At 33.7% G+C, this 15,299-nt stretch overlaps 2 protein-coding genes across 4 annotated transcripts; one reads left to right on the forward strand and one right to left on the reverse strand.

Moving 5' to 3' along the window:
• Positions 1-1,526: 1,526 nt before the first annotated feature.
• On the forward strand, positions 1,527-3,505 carry LOC142517967 (3-ketoacyl-CoA synthase 1). Its single transcript, XM_075620508.1, has one exon. The coding sequence runs from the start codon at positions 1,724-1,726 to the stop codon at positions 3,323-3,325; it is 1,602 nt and encodes a 533-aa protein (XP_075476623.1). The 5' UTR covers positions 1,527-1,723; the 3' UTR covers positions 3,326-3,505.
• Positions 3,506-7,004: 3,499 nt separating this feature from the next.
• LOC142517966 (beta-amyrin synthase 1) lies at positions 7,005-11,660 on the reverse strand. 3 transcript variants are annotated; one of them, XM_075620505.1, is made up of 16 exons: positions 11,476-11,660; positions 10,881-11,103; positions 10,427-10,612; positions 10,248-10,337; positions 9,956-10,153; positions 9,766-9,850; positions 9,484-9,650; positions 9,093-9,395; positions 8,880-8,999; positions 8,680-8,802; positions 8,434-8,589; positions 8,274-8,320; positions 8,024-8,167; positions 7,739-7,916; positions 7,581-7,661; positions 7,005-7,497 (listed from the first exon to the last, which is right to left on the reverse strand). In XM_075620505.1, exons 2-16 carry the CDS (start codon positions 11,079-11,081, stop codon positions 7,294-7,296), a joined length of 2,283 nt encoding a protein of 760 aa, XP_075476620.1. In that variant the 5' UTR covers positions 11,082-11,103; positions 11,476-11,660; the 3' UTR covers positions 7,005-7,293. The 3 variants fall into 3 exon arrangements, with proteins under 3 accessions (XP_075476620.1, XP_075476622.1, XP_075476619.1); XM_075620507.1 differs by lacking the exon at positions 11,476-11,660 and having other exon boundaries at positions 7,585-7,661; positions 10,881-11,189; XM_075620504.1 differs by lacking the exon at positions 11,476-11,660 and having other exon boundaries at positions 10,881-11,186.
• Positions 11,661-15,299: the final 3,639 nt, after the last annotated feature.

Below are 15,299 nucleotides of genomic sequence, written 5' to 3' on the forward strand. Positions count from 1 at the left end.
AAGAAGGAATATGTGCTCAGTCTGTTGCCAAATTTGTCCTTTTCGATTGTACAGATGTTGAATTTTCGTAACAAGATCAGTGTAAAGTGTGGACCAGCTAATAATTCAATCAATTGTTCGAAGGGATAGCCCATCGCTAGATTTAGTTGTAGGTGACAGTTCAGTTTGATCGATTCATTTGCGTGACTGAGATTTTGTCTTAAATACGGATTAATTGTAGGTTTCTCCATCCCTGCTGGTTGTAATAACCAAGATTAATCAGCAATTTTAATAATATATATTTATTTTCAAATCTAATGACTCGTGTTTTGTCACGCTAGCACGCGTATATATATGGACGATTGAAGTACTGTGAAATTTGGTTGAAGGGAATCGGGTGATTTCTGTTTTTCATCGACAAGGTTGGATGGATTTCTGGGTTTCTATGTTTGGCTAATGGTTCTGGGTTTCTATGTTTGGCTAATGGGCTGGCATTCGGACTTCATTGACCCATTGTTGTGAAAACCGAATAAACCAAACCTATTTAAAATCCGTTAGTCGATTGTTTTTTTTATGCTAAAAATATTACTTTTATTGTGAATATTGGTAATGTTGACCCGTCTCACAGATAAATATTCGTGATGTCGTCTCAAAAGAGATCTACTCCAAATATATATGATGAAATTACTAATAGTATTTAGGCTTTCTTATTTTTCAAAAATATAGGTTAACTGATTTTTTAAAAAATAAAAACTGAAATTCAAACAAATTTAATCGATATTTTTTAAAATTAAACCGAATTTCCAAAGTAAACGAATCGAATTGTCGAATTAGTTCGGGTTGGTTCGAATGAATCCTCACCTCTATCAAAATGTGGGGGAGAGGACCAATATTTGAACTAGGGCGTAAACGAACGAATCGAGTCGAATAAGATTAAAATTTGAAGGTTTGGATTAGTTTTATTCGAGTTCGAGCTTGATTCGAAATTCGAAAATGTAAAACTTAATGCTCCAATTCGGTTCTAAATATTTAAACATGTTCGATACTTATTTGAATTATTGCACGAAAATAAATTTTTGAAAGACTTAAAATTTATTTATTTAATATATAATTATAATTATATTATATTAATAAAATACTAATACTCGTGAGCGGCTTGATAACTATAAAAAAAATAATCCAAGCTCGAGTTCAACTCGAAAAAAGTTCGAATATGTTCGAGTTCGACTCTAATTCGACGAGTATTTTTCGAGTTGACTCAAAAAACTCAAACATGCTCGAGATTGAAATAAAAAATATATATAAATCAAGTTTTGTTTTCACTCTTAAATTTATCGACTCGTCTCTCGTCAACCATGTCTAAAGTCCCCCGAACCGCCCTTGGTCTGATAACACACACATGTGGAAATGGATTTGGGGATGAGTGGCAAATGCTATCCCGGAAAAAATGAGTACGGCCATTTGGTCAACAACCCAACGTTGTTTAACAACAATACCTATAATTTGGTTGGCCTGTTATTCAAGCAATTTCCATTCCTCTCCTTGAGGTCGTTGTTGAGCGATCTCCCTCACATCTACTTTCTTCCTACACGCTTCGAACCCATAAAATGGACATCCTCTCCAGTCTATAGCTATCCTACACTTTGTTCATGTTTTTGCCGATATTTGATCTTTCGTAGAGTTATCTTCATCACTTCTTTCCTCAGTTAGACCAACCTTCTTGACTATTTATATACACTCGACAATGGGGAGAGGTAGAGGAATGAGTAGCATAGAGATGGAAGAAGAGAGGCTAATGGCGGATGTTGAATTCAAGGATTCTTCCATGGTCATCAAAATTCGGCGAAAGCTGCCTGATTTCTTGAAATCCGTGAAGTTGAAGTATGTGAAATTAGGCTATGGCTATTCATGCAACCCCGCGAGTGCACTCCTTTTGGTCTTCGTGATCCTGCCTTTGTTCATGGCCACCACCATACAGCTCACTGGACTAACATTTAGCCTCTTTTCTAACATATGGATGACTCAAACGCTTCTTTTGGACACTGCCCCTGTTCTGATCGGTTCGATTGTATTGATTTTCTTGTTGGGGATCTATTGGGCCAAAAGGCAAAGGCCGATCTATCTGGTCGATTTTGCATGCTACAAGCCAGAGGATGAACGCAAAATGTCTGTGGATTCGTTTTTGAAGATGACAGAAGATAATGGCGCTTTTCAACAAGACTCGATCGACTTCCAGAAGAAAATAGCGCATCGTTCCGGACTTGGCGATGAGACGTATTTCCCGAGAGGAATTACGTCCCGCCCGCCCAATCTGTCGATGAGAGAAGCTCGACTGGAGACCGAAGCTGTCATGTTCGGTGCATTGGATTCTCTGTTCAAGAAGACAGGTATCAAACCCGAGGATATTGGGATTCTTGTGGTGAACTGCAGCTTATTCAATCCAACCCCATCTCTTTCCTCCATGATTGTCAACCATTACAAGCTCAGAGCTGACATCAAAAGCTTCAATCTTGGAGGAATGGGATGCAGCGCTGGGCTTATATCCTTAGACCTTGCCAAACACTTACTCCAGACAAACCCAAACACTTACGCAGTTGTGGTGAGTACAGAAAACATAACCCTCAATTGGTATTTCGGAAACGACCGTTCCATGTTACTCTGCAACTGCATCTTCCGTATGGGCGGGGCTGCCATTCTGTTATCCAACAAAACCCGAGACAGGAAACGGTCGAAGTATGAGCTTGTGCACACTGTTCGAACCCACAAAGGAGCGGACAACAACAGCTACAACTGTGTCTACCAGAGAGAAGATGAAAAGGGGACAGTGGGGGTTTCATTAGACCGGGAGTTGATGGCCGTCGCTGGGGACGCTTTGAAGACAAACATAACCACATTAGGTCCTCTAGTATTACCATTTCCAGAACAAATGATGTTTCTGGTCACTTTACTGAAGAGGAAGCTTGTGGGTGCTCAGGTGAGGCCTTATATTCCCGATTTCAAGCTAGCTTTCGAGCACTTCTGCATCCATGCAGGTGGAAGGGGGGTGCTGGATGCGATCCAGAAGAATCTGCAGCTCACGGAATGGCACATGGAGCCATCCAGGATGACCCTGCACCGGTTCGGGAACACGTCTAGTAGCTCATTGTGGTATGAATTGGCTTATACTGAAGCTAAAGGTAGGGTCTTTAAAGGAAATCGTGTGTGGCAGATCGCATTCGGGTCAGGTTTCAAATGTAACAGCGCGGTTTGGAGAGCTCTGAGGGAAATCCCTGCTCGAGAATGCACGGCTAATCCATGGCGTGATTGTATCGACAATTACCCGGTTCCGGTTGAACTTGGATCTTGATTTGGATGTTAATGCTAAACTTGAATCTATTCTCTATTAAGTATGTGTGAAGTCTCTTATATCTCTAACGTTCCACCCAAAGAACGTTTGCATGATGTCTTGTACACTGGTCTTTATTTTTTACTACATCACAATCAATTACATGGACTTGAATGAAATAAGGTTTTTTTTCCCCCAAAATTATTGAAATGAATTTTGCTTCATTATACATTATTTGTTTTCTTTTAAATACAGTAAAAAAATATTTGATTGACCAAAAAATAGTAAAGTAAACCAAAGATTACTCTTTTATGGCAATCCCTCACTCAAATATTTCAGGTTAGACAAAAACAGCCAACTTTTTCCGTCGTAATTTTGTTAATATCATTAATGTTGTAAAGTGCATGTTTTCCAAGAAAAAATTAATCGGAAAGAAGAAATTTAGCATAAGAATTAAAGCAATGTCGATTTCGGTTTCAAGTTTCGATGATGTTAGCATATATACTCAAGGATGTCACGTCCCGAGACGGGGTTGGTTGACATCGGCGTTGCTCTCAAATTCACATTCGAAAACAACAAGCCTCAAAAGTACAGAATTCAGAAATCAGTCTTTTATTCATAATACTGAATATTCAATGTCTGGTGTAACTCAATTAATAATGTTTTACAGCGGAAATGTAAAACCAGAAATACAATGTCTGAATAGATGCAGCGAATATAAAATATAAATCAGAACTGAAAACAACGATCTTCATCACCAGCCCCAAAATTGAATATGCTCTTCTGCTTTTAACTTTTCTTCATCGTTCTTATCTGAGATGGGTTTGGTGGGTGAGTGATATGGTTGTCACTCAGTAAGCAGGGGCGGGAATAACTCCCAGTTTTCGAAATCGTTTTCAACAGAAACAGTAATACAATAATATACAGAAACTTATATTTTCAGAACAGTAATCAGAATTCAGAGATCACAGGTTTCAGAACAGAAATCACAATCAGTAAGCACTGAGCACGTTAGTGAATTTCATGGCTAAACTGATATCAGTCCCCTATATGTTCTCTCCTCTAAGGGGTGAGGCCAGAATCAGAATTCAGAAGTGTTCAGAATATATATTCCTACCATTAGTTCACTAGTGAGCTTCAGTGCTTCAAAATCATATATCAGAAATCAAACATACAGAACTGAACTTTAAAACAGAATTATCAAACGATTTCAAGATATTTATATATAAGCCCACTTATAGTAATTTGCTAAATATTTCGGTTGCAGTCTTCTGGAATCTGGTTGGCTCGCTACTGGATTTTACAGTTTCGAAATATGCACTCTCTTAGCTCTAATTTCAAGTGATAACACAAGGTTTTGGTAACATCAATTAAGATATTGATGGTGCTATTTATAGGCCAAAATCTGACTGTTAGCCTTCCAATTAATTACCATAATCTGCCATTAACAGTTTTTATTCCATGTTAAATGCTTCAGTTACAAGTCCTGAGCAGAACCAGTAGCTATCTGATTGAATCCCGCTACTGAACTCTTCTACTGCTGGATTCTGTCTGCTGGAAAAATACCATCTTCTGAAATCTAAGTTGCTGCTGGAATTGTTAGCTTCTGATGAAATTTGCTAGCTGCTGCTACTGCTGGAATTTCAGGTTCTCACAAAGGAATTATCAACGCTTGTAATAAACAAGGCAGTAGTTGGCGGATGGTGATGAAGGCAGGCAGTGGAACACGATTGCGATACTCGGCAAGACACCACACTGTGTCCTACCATTTCATTTATTTTACAATTTGTTATGTTTATGAAGCTCTTTAAGTCATTTTTTATAAGTCATTTTTTATGTTAGTTTAATATGATTTACATGGTACATATTTAAAACAATTGCTAATATTACTAACATCTATTTTACTTTTATAAATATATGATTTACGTGTTACATATTTAAAAAAATTGCTAATATTATTAACATCTATTTTACTTTTATAAATATATGGTTTTCATTTGTAAACTTATTATTTTACCATTTTGTTTGTTTTATAAATTGTCATGTTCATGAGGTTCTTTAAATTATTTTCTACGTTAGTTTAATAGAATTATTATTTTACCATTTTGTTTGTTTTATAATTTGTCATGTTCATGAGGTTCTTTAATTACTTTCTATTATAAATATTAAGATCATATAAATTTTTTTTTCTCATTTAAAATATATATATTTTTAGACTACTTATGTATCAACATAGATACATGATTGAGAGAAAATATTTTTATGTAAGTTATTTCAATACAAATATTTAAGCATTTAGTCAATTTCGATATATGATGCTAAAAAAATATCCTTAAATAATATATTACTATTAATAATATCTATTAAATATATGACTTTCAATTGTGAGCTTACTATTTTACTATTTTTTTGTTTTACAATCCGTCATATTCATGATTTTATTTAAGTCATTTTTATGTTAATTTAAAATGATCATTAATAGTGTACTTAACTCAATCAAAATAATAATTATTTTAATTTAATTTTAATTTCTTAAATTTATATATTGCAGTCAAATTCATGAAAATCTCTGCCATATTAACGATAGATAATAATGGGAAGACGAAGGGAGATGAGACAGATTGAATAAAAATAAATTATTAATAAATATTAAGTTCATATAAAACTTCTTTCTCCCATTTAGAATAGAGATATTTTCGGACTCTTTATGTGTCAACTGAGATACGTGATTAAGATAAATGTTTGTATGTAACTGATTTCAAATATTGTTTTTAAGCCATTTGGTCAATTTTTTATATATGCTACTAAATAAATATTATTAAATAATATGTTTCATTTGATCATTTAGTGTTCTTGCAATGAGATGAGTTTTTTACCCTAGTGTTAACATGTTTTATTGTTATATGTCATTTGTGTTGATTATGTTGTATGAATGTCATATAAAATGTCAATATTTCTCAAAGAATAAAATCATTTTTCAAAAACACTACAAGAAAAACGCTAACCGACAACGGATAAAATCTGTTGTCATATATACTGTTACAACTGTTTTAATTGACAGTGTTGTTGAAAGTGTGTTTTACGACAACGGTTAAAAATCATTGTAGTAGCTCAAATTAGCGACGGTTTTTGAAATAATGTTCTATTTTCATTTTTGTGACTATTGTTATTGTGGTGTATATAGGAGTTTTATTTTAGGTAAATGGTAAGTCCTAGATTAAGTAGGTTTGGACACAAGTTGTAAAACCAAAAGCCTTCTAGTAAATTCCTTCTTAAATGGAAGAAGGAGAAACTTATAAAGATTGTCTTCGAACTTCCATAAACTCTAGTGTTGCTTACTTTCGGCTGAACTTTACTTTATCCGGTTTCACATTTAAAAGATTCTTATAATGATATCTAGATCCAGACTGACCATCTCCGCACTTTTAATCTACTTTAAAGTTGTCTAGTCTCATCTGTCTGATTGAAAATATGACTTAAGTAGTTAACAACTGTTGAGTCTAGTTTAATACTTAGTTGTGTTCAACATCTTGAAAAGAATTTTAAAGTGTTTATTCTTCACCCCCTCTAAACACATTTCGATCCTAACACCTTCTATCATACGTATATAATCGGAAGAAAAAAGACTAAAATTATACGCAAACAAAAAAATAATAGACAAAAACTGAAATTTGAAAACATAAACCACAAAAATCGCTACTAGACAAAAAAAATAATTTTCCCTTATTATTATTAACAACGGTGATAATAAACTATTTATATACATCAAGTGAAACATAAGATTAATCCATCTTTTTAACGATTCTAAACTTTTGGAAGACAATACTTTGATAAATAAATGAGACATACGAGGATTGCTATTACGATTAGCAGTGGCCATTGAGAAACAGTACTTGCAACAAACAAAGGAACCAAAAGCTATGCATATTATTTTCCGAATTTTTATGAAGAAAAAAGAAAAGAAATGTATTCTACTACTCTACGTTTGTTCATGATGATGAAGTCAGTGGAACACGATTGCGATATTCAGCAAGCCCCCACAGTGGGTAGATATTTCTGTATGCCGCGTAATGTAACATGCAGTTTTTCATAAAAACACCCGTGATTTCTTGCTGTGGGAAATCACCATTTTCAAGCTGGGAGTTTATCAGAAGCTTTGCTCCGCGGTGGAGAGGTGTTGGATCTCTCTCGGCCTGTTGTTTACACATTGCAAGAGACTCAACTTTTAGTGATACTGGTTTTAATAAATGGGATTTTGTAGCAAGAGGTTGCTAACCTGCCCTGAATGGATCAGACCCATCAAAGCCCAAGCAGTGTGCACCAAGTTCGAGCGGTTGTGTTCCAATGGCACGTACACCTGTCTCTTATATATAAATTAGATGAATCGTACATACACTTCATTATTAGGATAGGATAGGATAAATTGAAAATTACCTTGTTTGGGCATGAAAGGTAGCTTTCTCCCCAACCACCATCGTCCCTCTGTGCTTTCAGTAGAAAATCGACACCTTTCCGAACAGCCAAACAATTATTGTAGGTTTTGCCAGCAGCAGCAAGTCCTCCCAGTGCAAACCAACAGCCATATGTAAAGCAAACGCCCCAGTTTCCATACCTTTGCGACAAACAAATTAAGGAAAGACACCAATTAACATAATATCACAGGAGAGTGTAAAATTGATCTTCTGAAATTATTTTGATTAAAAGGATGAAAATGTATACCATGATCCATCAGGCCTTTGAATATCTTCGAGGTATCCAGCAGCCTTGGTGATGAAGTTCTTTATTTCTTTTTTCCTGTGCTCGGGATACAACTTCTTGAACAGAACAAGAGCTTGGATTGCTGATGAAGTGCACTCAACATACCTACATACATCGAAAATCTCATTAAGATTATTTGAAATCAAACGTCTGTTACTCAAAGAAATTAATAAAAGTTGTAATGGGATTAAAATTATTAGATGAATCTTACTCGTGCTCTACAACAATATCTGCGAAGAACTCGGTAGGGTTGAGCACCTGTTGAATCAAAAAAATAATTTATTTGGATTCTTGGTGCGAGAAATCAATAGAATTTATCGCAAAAGCATGTTTCTTAAAGATGAATTCTTGTTTTGATCAAGAATATATACCTCCAACCAGTCTGAGGCTCCTGCAGGCTCCCATGCTGCTAAACCACCATTTTTGCTCTGCAGAGAGATCAATATGTTTACAGCATTGTACAGTCCTTGAGCTTCCATTTTTTCTCCAACAATTTCCGCAGGCATCAGAGCGAAGAGAAGGCAGCACTAACAAAAAGGAAACAAGAAAAACGTCGAACAAATAAGCACTTATTTTCCAAGAATCTATCGTTTTTCTTTACTGACAAGGATGGATACCTTCAATCCTTCAGCGGTACAATCTGACACTTGCCATCCATGATCCTGATCCGAAAATGTCCATGACCCTTTAGAGATATGGCGGTACATACTTTTAAAGTCACCCGAAGGATCCTCTTTCACCTGCATGTTCAATTTCAGCATCACATTTCAACCAAATCAACACATTAATTAAAAAACTTAACTAGAATTATAAATACCTGAGATTTTTTAATGAAATCATGCCCTTTCTTTAAAGTCTCGCCTATTTCGTCGCTCAAATTACTAGCTAACAACGCTTGAATTGCGAAACCAGTATCCCATTCTTGACTTCCAAAACTCTGCATTTCAAATCCAGTTTGTTTCTTTCTAAATATATATCCATTTAAAATTAGAAAATATCATGTTTGGTGTCTAGAAAACTACTGAATTACCTGCATTTTCATGCCATCTTCAGCAACCCATATATAGTCAGGGATTCTAGCAAGATGTTTCTTGAAATAGTCTCCATTTGGATCCTCAACCCAACAAGCCAACATACACAACACCTTTTCGACGCATCCGATTGTGATATATCTGCTATTTTCATCTTCATAATGGATGTGCTTCATAGTCACTTGGAGAGCCTTTTCTCTTAGCTTGTTTAACGGCCAACGAGTCAAGAAAGGCTCAGTTAATATGTAACAACTGTCCCATATCAAATCTTGTATTAATGGGTGAGGATAATACAGATCCTCCTGCATTCAAGTTTAAAATTTACAAACTTGTTTTTAAGTAACAGAGAAGTTGAAAAAAGAGAATTTGCACGAGTGATCAACGATTTACCTTTGCACAGCGATGTCGTACGCTTCTCCAGTTGATTTGTTCATAGGGCTGATCATATAATTCCTCTCTTAACTGTAAAATGAGGGGAGTGATAGGTCCTACAAATCTCTTGCCGTATAAATAAGACATCGGCATGTATACCATTCGGCAGTAGCACCACATTTTTGCTGCATTTTAGTTGAGAAAAACATAATCACATTATGAGTACTAATGCGCGCGCGCATATATACATATGTATGAATGTTCATACATGTTTATATATGTATATGTACATGTCCGTACCTGGATGCATAGGGAGAAAAGAAGGAAGAAGCCAAAACTCAGGCGGCATTGGGTTGCTTCCAGACCAGTCAAATAACCCTAGTATCTACACGAAAAATTAATAAAAAGTTGTAATCATTTTCCTAATTAAGAATATCTAAGTCGATCCAGAAAGAGATAGAGTTGTAATAGCATAGTGTATGTAACATACAGAAAGCCATGTTTTTCCCCAAGAAGGTATAGCCGTAACAGTTCCATGATCGAGTATCCATTTTCTTGCTCTAGCACACGCGTTGTTTTCCCCAGCATCTGGCCCTTCTCCGAGTATACGCATACAAATGTAACTGAGTGCAGTGCAGAACATAGTGCTGTGGCCTTCTATGTGTAGACCCCAGCCACCGTCTTCATTCTGTGGATTGCAATTAATTATTTTCGAGACCATTATTATATTTAATCATCAATCAAGAACATGAATTTATTTCGTTATATATAATAATTCACACCTGGTGACAATGCATGTAACGGAGAATTTCTTTACGATGTTCTAATGGAAAAATGGTGTTGAGATGGCCTGTAATATAAAGGATCATGACCTGCATATGAACATTTTACCATTTGTTTAAACAAATACATTTCGCAAGAACTATGGCTTTGAGACCAAATATTGTGACAAACGACTCACAAGAGGTTGAAGAAAGAACAAGGGACCGGCATTTTCGGCCGGCCAGTGACCGTCGCTGGCTTGCAACGCTGAGAAGAAGTGGACCGCTCTACGCAGCGTGGCGGTGGTCGCCTCGTAAGTTATGTATTCATCATCACCAACCTTCACTTGGGCGATTTGTTGTTTGAAATTCTTTTCATGCAGGAACTGATCATTAAAATTTGATGATTAAAAATATTATAATAAATCATCATCTTCATCATCAAAATAGATGTGAATAATTTGTGGAATAACCTCATTTTTTTCATTTTCTAAAATATTGACTTTATTAATGACGACATATGAAAATTCAAAATGCCATAATCTAATCAACAAAATTATATATATATATATATATATATATATATATATATATATTGAGCTTGTTGATATAATTTTGTTTATTAGATTATAATGCGGTTAATTTTCATTGAACCTGATTCCTCCACAAGAGATCACTGCTAGGCTTGACCTGGTCCCGGTTGTCCCAAAACTGCCGACGGGCATCCTCCGCTTCTTGACGGAGCTCCGGTGTCCCGTAATTCGGGTCGAACTCCCATGTCTGCCGACCAACGTAATTATTGGTGCTGTAAAGGTAAGGACTGTCAACTCCTTCGGCAATCTTTAGTCTCCACATATTTCAGATTTTTTTCCCTAACCTGCAAGGTTGATCAAGAATAGCTGAAAATTGTATAATGGAAGAAGATGGCGGGGCCTGATTTATTAGTTTTACATGATGTTCGGTTTCTTCTTCTCATCGTTTTAAGCAAATTGGTAGCATAGCATGTATGTTGCATGGATTTTAGTTACTGAAGTTGACGAACGCAAGGAACTAAACAAAAAGTTAGCAACGGCACACACATGATCAAACAAGTTTCATGCATATATCTTACGAAACACTCCAATATTCGCAACTTTTCATGTAATAAAATACGTGACCAGATTAAAAAAATAATAAAAAACCATGCATCAAATTAAACAGCAAATTTCCATTGCAACTTCTGAAGCAAGTTGAACAGTTATTGATATACCTTTCCCTGAAAATCGGCTTGAATATGAAGTTTAAAAAAAAGTTGCCCGGAATTTTGTGGACAATTCAGTTGATTTGGTTCCAATTTGATATCTTCATGTATGATATTGGGGAGTCTTTTGTAGGTAAAGATTTTGGGTGCTTTCACTCCTAAAACCTTTGTGGGTTTGGCAAAGAAAAGTTGTGCTTTTTTTGTTGGAAAATACAGAAGACTGTGTATATATATATATATATATAGAGAGAGAGAGAGAGAGAGAGAGACTGAGGGGTCCTAAACGATGTATTAATTGATAATTATTATTTAATTTAAATTATAAATATGGATATGTTGGTGTTATGCCATTTCTTGTACTTTTTCGAGTGTTCATAGTGGGAGTCAAAAATTGAGGTGGTAATAATAATTAATGCTCAGGTCAATATTGGATACCACTGGTGATAGTCTACATAAATCCCGTGTATGAATTAAGAGAGAATATTAAAATTAAACTATTTAATTTTAATTTTTTTAAAAAAAAATTAAAGGATTTTATTTTGTAAGATTCAAAATTGAAGATTTTTAAGATGAGTAATAATTTCAAGATCAAGAATCTAATTATGCTTTTGTGCGTCGATCGATCAAGGGAGATCCCATCAATTGTCGATAACTAATGATAGTTGCTTAATTTTTGTCCATTTAAGATTCCTAAAACAAACACTATTCGCATTTATGGATTAAATTAAATTCACGTCCAACGTAGGGATGATTTAAACACATAATTGTTTTTTTTTTTTTAAATATTGGACTATTTTTTTAATAATGTGTTATAAAATGACAAGAAAAATGTCTAAATCTTACTTTGTATCTTGAAAAGAAATACAGCACTAGCAACATACTAAGGCAAAAACTTATCTCAGACGGTCTCATAATTCGTATTTTATGAGACAGATATCTCATTTGGGTCATCCGTGGAAAAATATTACTTTTTATGCTAAGAGTATTACTTTTTATTGTGAATATCAGTAGGGTTGACCCGTCTCACAGCTAAAGATTCGTGAGACCGTCTCACAAGAGACCTACTCACATACTAATGGTATGGTATGGTTGATGAGTTTTTTGTTTATTGCTAATTCACACTAATCTCATGCACTCGACGTCAATGGCGGAGCCAGAAATATGGCTCTGCCCGAACTAGAATTTTAAACTCTAAAATCTTTTAATATTTTAAATTAATCTAGCCGAGCTAATATCATATATTTCAAAGTTATACAAAATTTACATATAAATTTTTTTAAAAAAAATTGGACCACTCGGGCTTTATATACCTATGTAGCTCCGCCCCTGCTCGACGTCGTATAATTAATTACACTCCGCAAATTATTCATAACTCGCTTTTTCTATTATTTCATATCACGTGTCAAAACAGTTTATCGCGACGTTATGTGAATGTATGCTTTGTGGTACTTGAATTTGATGCATTAAAGTCCTATGATATGCGGCACCCGCACCACAAAGATGAATCGGTCGTTTTTCAAATTGCGGTCTTCCATCAAATTTAATTTGTGCGTATTTAAGAACCCTTTTATCATTTTTTTTATTTACATTTTGGAAATATTTTAAATTTGATTGCATTAAGCTAATCATACACAAGTCACTAATTCAGAAATAATAATAATATACAACGTTATCATATTTTTTTTATGACGTGAGAACTCGCAGTCACTATATATCTTTCGATATGCAGTGAGTATGCAAACCACACTATGTAAATCTCATTGAACGAGTCATGTGTGACTAATTTTTCCGAAAAAAAGTTGTTGGTGAGAGAAATCGAACTCCTGATCATTGATCAAACGTATACTAATTACTCTATCAACTCGAATTCTTACCTAGACAACTTATCATGTTCTTTTTCTTCTAGCTCAAGTGCTTTATATATTGGAAAAGTTTTACATTCATGTTCTTTTGTTGAGTCAATACAATAATTAATTGAGGTCAACTTAGAAGTGGACTCATAGTGGAAACGTTTCACATTCACTAAGAAATCTGAGTGGAAGTTACATTATGATTATTATTACCAGGATTATGCATCCAACTAGTCGTGAGGTGGCGTAAAACTCATGCGGCTAGATTCTATATACTATTTATTTATTTTTTAATTTATGTCTAAATGGTAAAACTAGATAAATAACATAATATTGATGAAGTGCAAAATTGCATGTGTTGAACTTGTAATATCTCTTTTTTTAAAAAAATTATTCTCTTAGATAAATTCAAACTCAGATTTTTACTCTACTTTTGCGGAATTTCACCTAAAATTTTATATTAAATAGGCATTGTGATATTATTCTCCTATATTTAATAATAATAATAAAAATAAAAATAATACATAAAAATGAGGCTCATGCAATCACTCATTGATGGTATAAGAGGCCAATAAATACCGGTGATTGAGGTATCTAAGCACACACCTCATAAAAACAAAATATGTCATATAAAAAAAGTGTGGGAGTGCTTAGAAGGCTTCAATCGGAGAAAATCAGAAAACTTAAAAATCATTCAATGGCAGAAGGTAACGCTCGATCTGCTTCCGCATATTGTTTACCATGTTCATAGATTTGTATAAACATGATTTTGATAAAAAAAATTCTGACATTTGGTATCAGAGCCGTTATACCTTTGCTTTGAAAATATTTGTTTTTCATTTTCTGAAAATCGGATGTCATAAACTTTTGGAAAAATTTATTTCTGAAAATTTGCGTAAGAAACATGAAATTTGAAGTTTGAACATAATAATATTAAGAAATTTACCTGATAATTTATTCTGGATATAGAAAGTTGCGCTTTGAAGTTCTTGTTTGAAATCTTGAAATTGTAGATTTGTTTATGAAATTTTGATATGAAATAAAAAAAATTAAAAGCATAAATATGAGCAACTTGGTTTATGATATTGATAGGATAAAAAAGAAGACTTCGAAAGTTAGCAATCTGTGATTGTAGCAATTGAATTCAGAAGCTAAATGAAATGCTTGTATTCCATCATTCAGATAAAACATATGGTGTATTGAATTTAAAGTAGACTCACATAAGTCTTCAATTGTCTAATTGTTCAATTGTAGATAAATGCATTATTTTTTAAAATAATAATAATAATAATTAAAAAAATTGTGTTACTAAAGTTATATGTATAATTTGTCATACATATAGTATTTGGTTAAATAATATATACACATTAAGAATAGTTCTAAATTTTTTGTGTACTTTAATTTGTGTATAAAAATATTTATTCTGTTTTTTGTGTGTACAATTTATTGTTTATGTATATATATATATAATATTAAGTGGAATTATATTAATACACTGAGATAAAATCATAAATATTTTTAATGCTTTTAATATGAGATTCAAAACATTAAAATTCACATTATGTTCATATTAAATTATATAAAGTTGTTTATAATTTGAAATGTACATATCAAGTAAAAATGTGAATATAAAGTTATTTAATGAAAAGTTTTGACTTATAAAAATTCACATAAATGTGGACAATTAAATTAAATAATAATTATAAGGTGATGTAAGAAAACATGATCTGAGAGAGTTTTCATAAATCGGTTTAAACTGCTTTGACTAGTCACTGGTCTCCCTGATGAAAGTTGCTCTGTCTAGGAGTTAGATATTTAAAGGGCCTTAGCTCTACCTATCATTCTTGGTGGCATTTTTGGAAAGTATCGTATAATTTTAAATTATTGAAGAACAGTCACATCATCCTTAATTATGAAAAATATACATTAAGTTGATTTGGATCACATAATGAACATCAATTATAATTAATTATATAAACATAA

Source organism: Primulina tabacum, chromosome 11, assembly GCF_025594145.1.
Source record: "Primulina tabacum isolate GXHZ01 chromosome 11, ASM2559414v2, whole genome shotgun sequence".
NCBI lineage: Eukaryota > Viridiplantae > Streptophyta > Magnoliopsida > Lamiales > Gesneriaceae > Primulina > Primulina tabacum.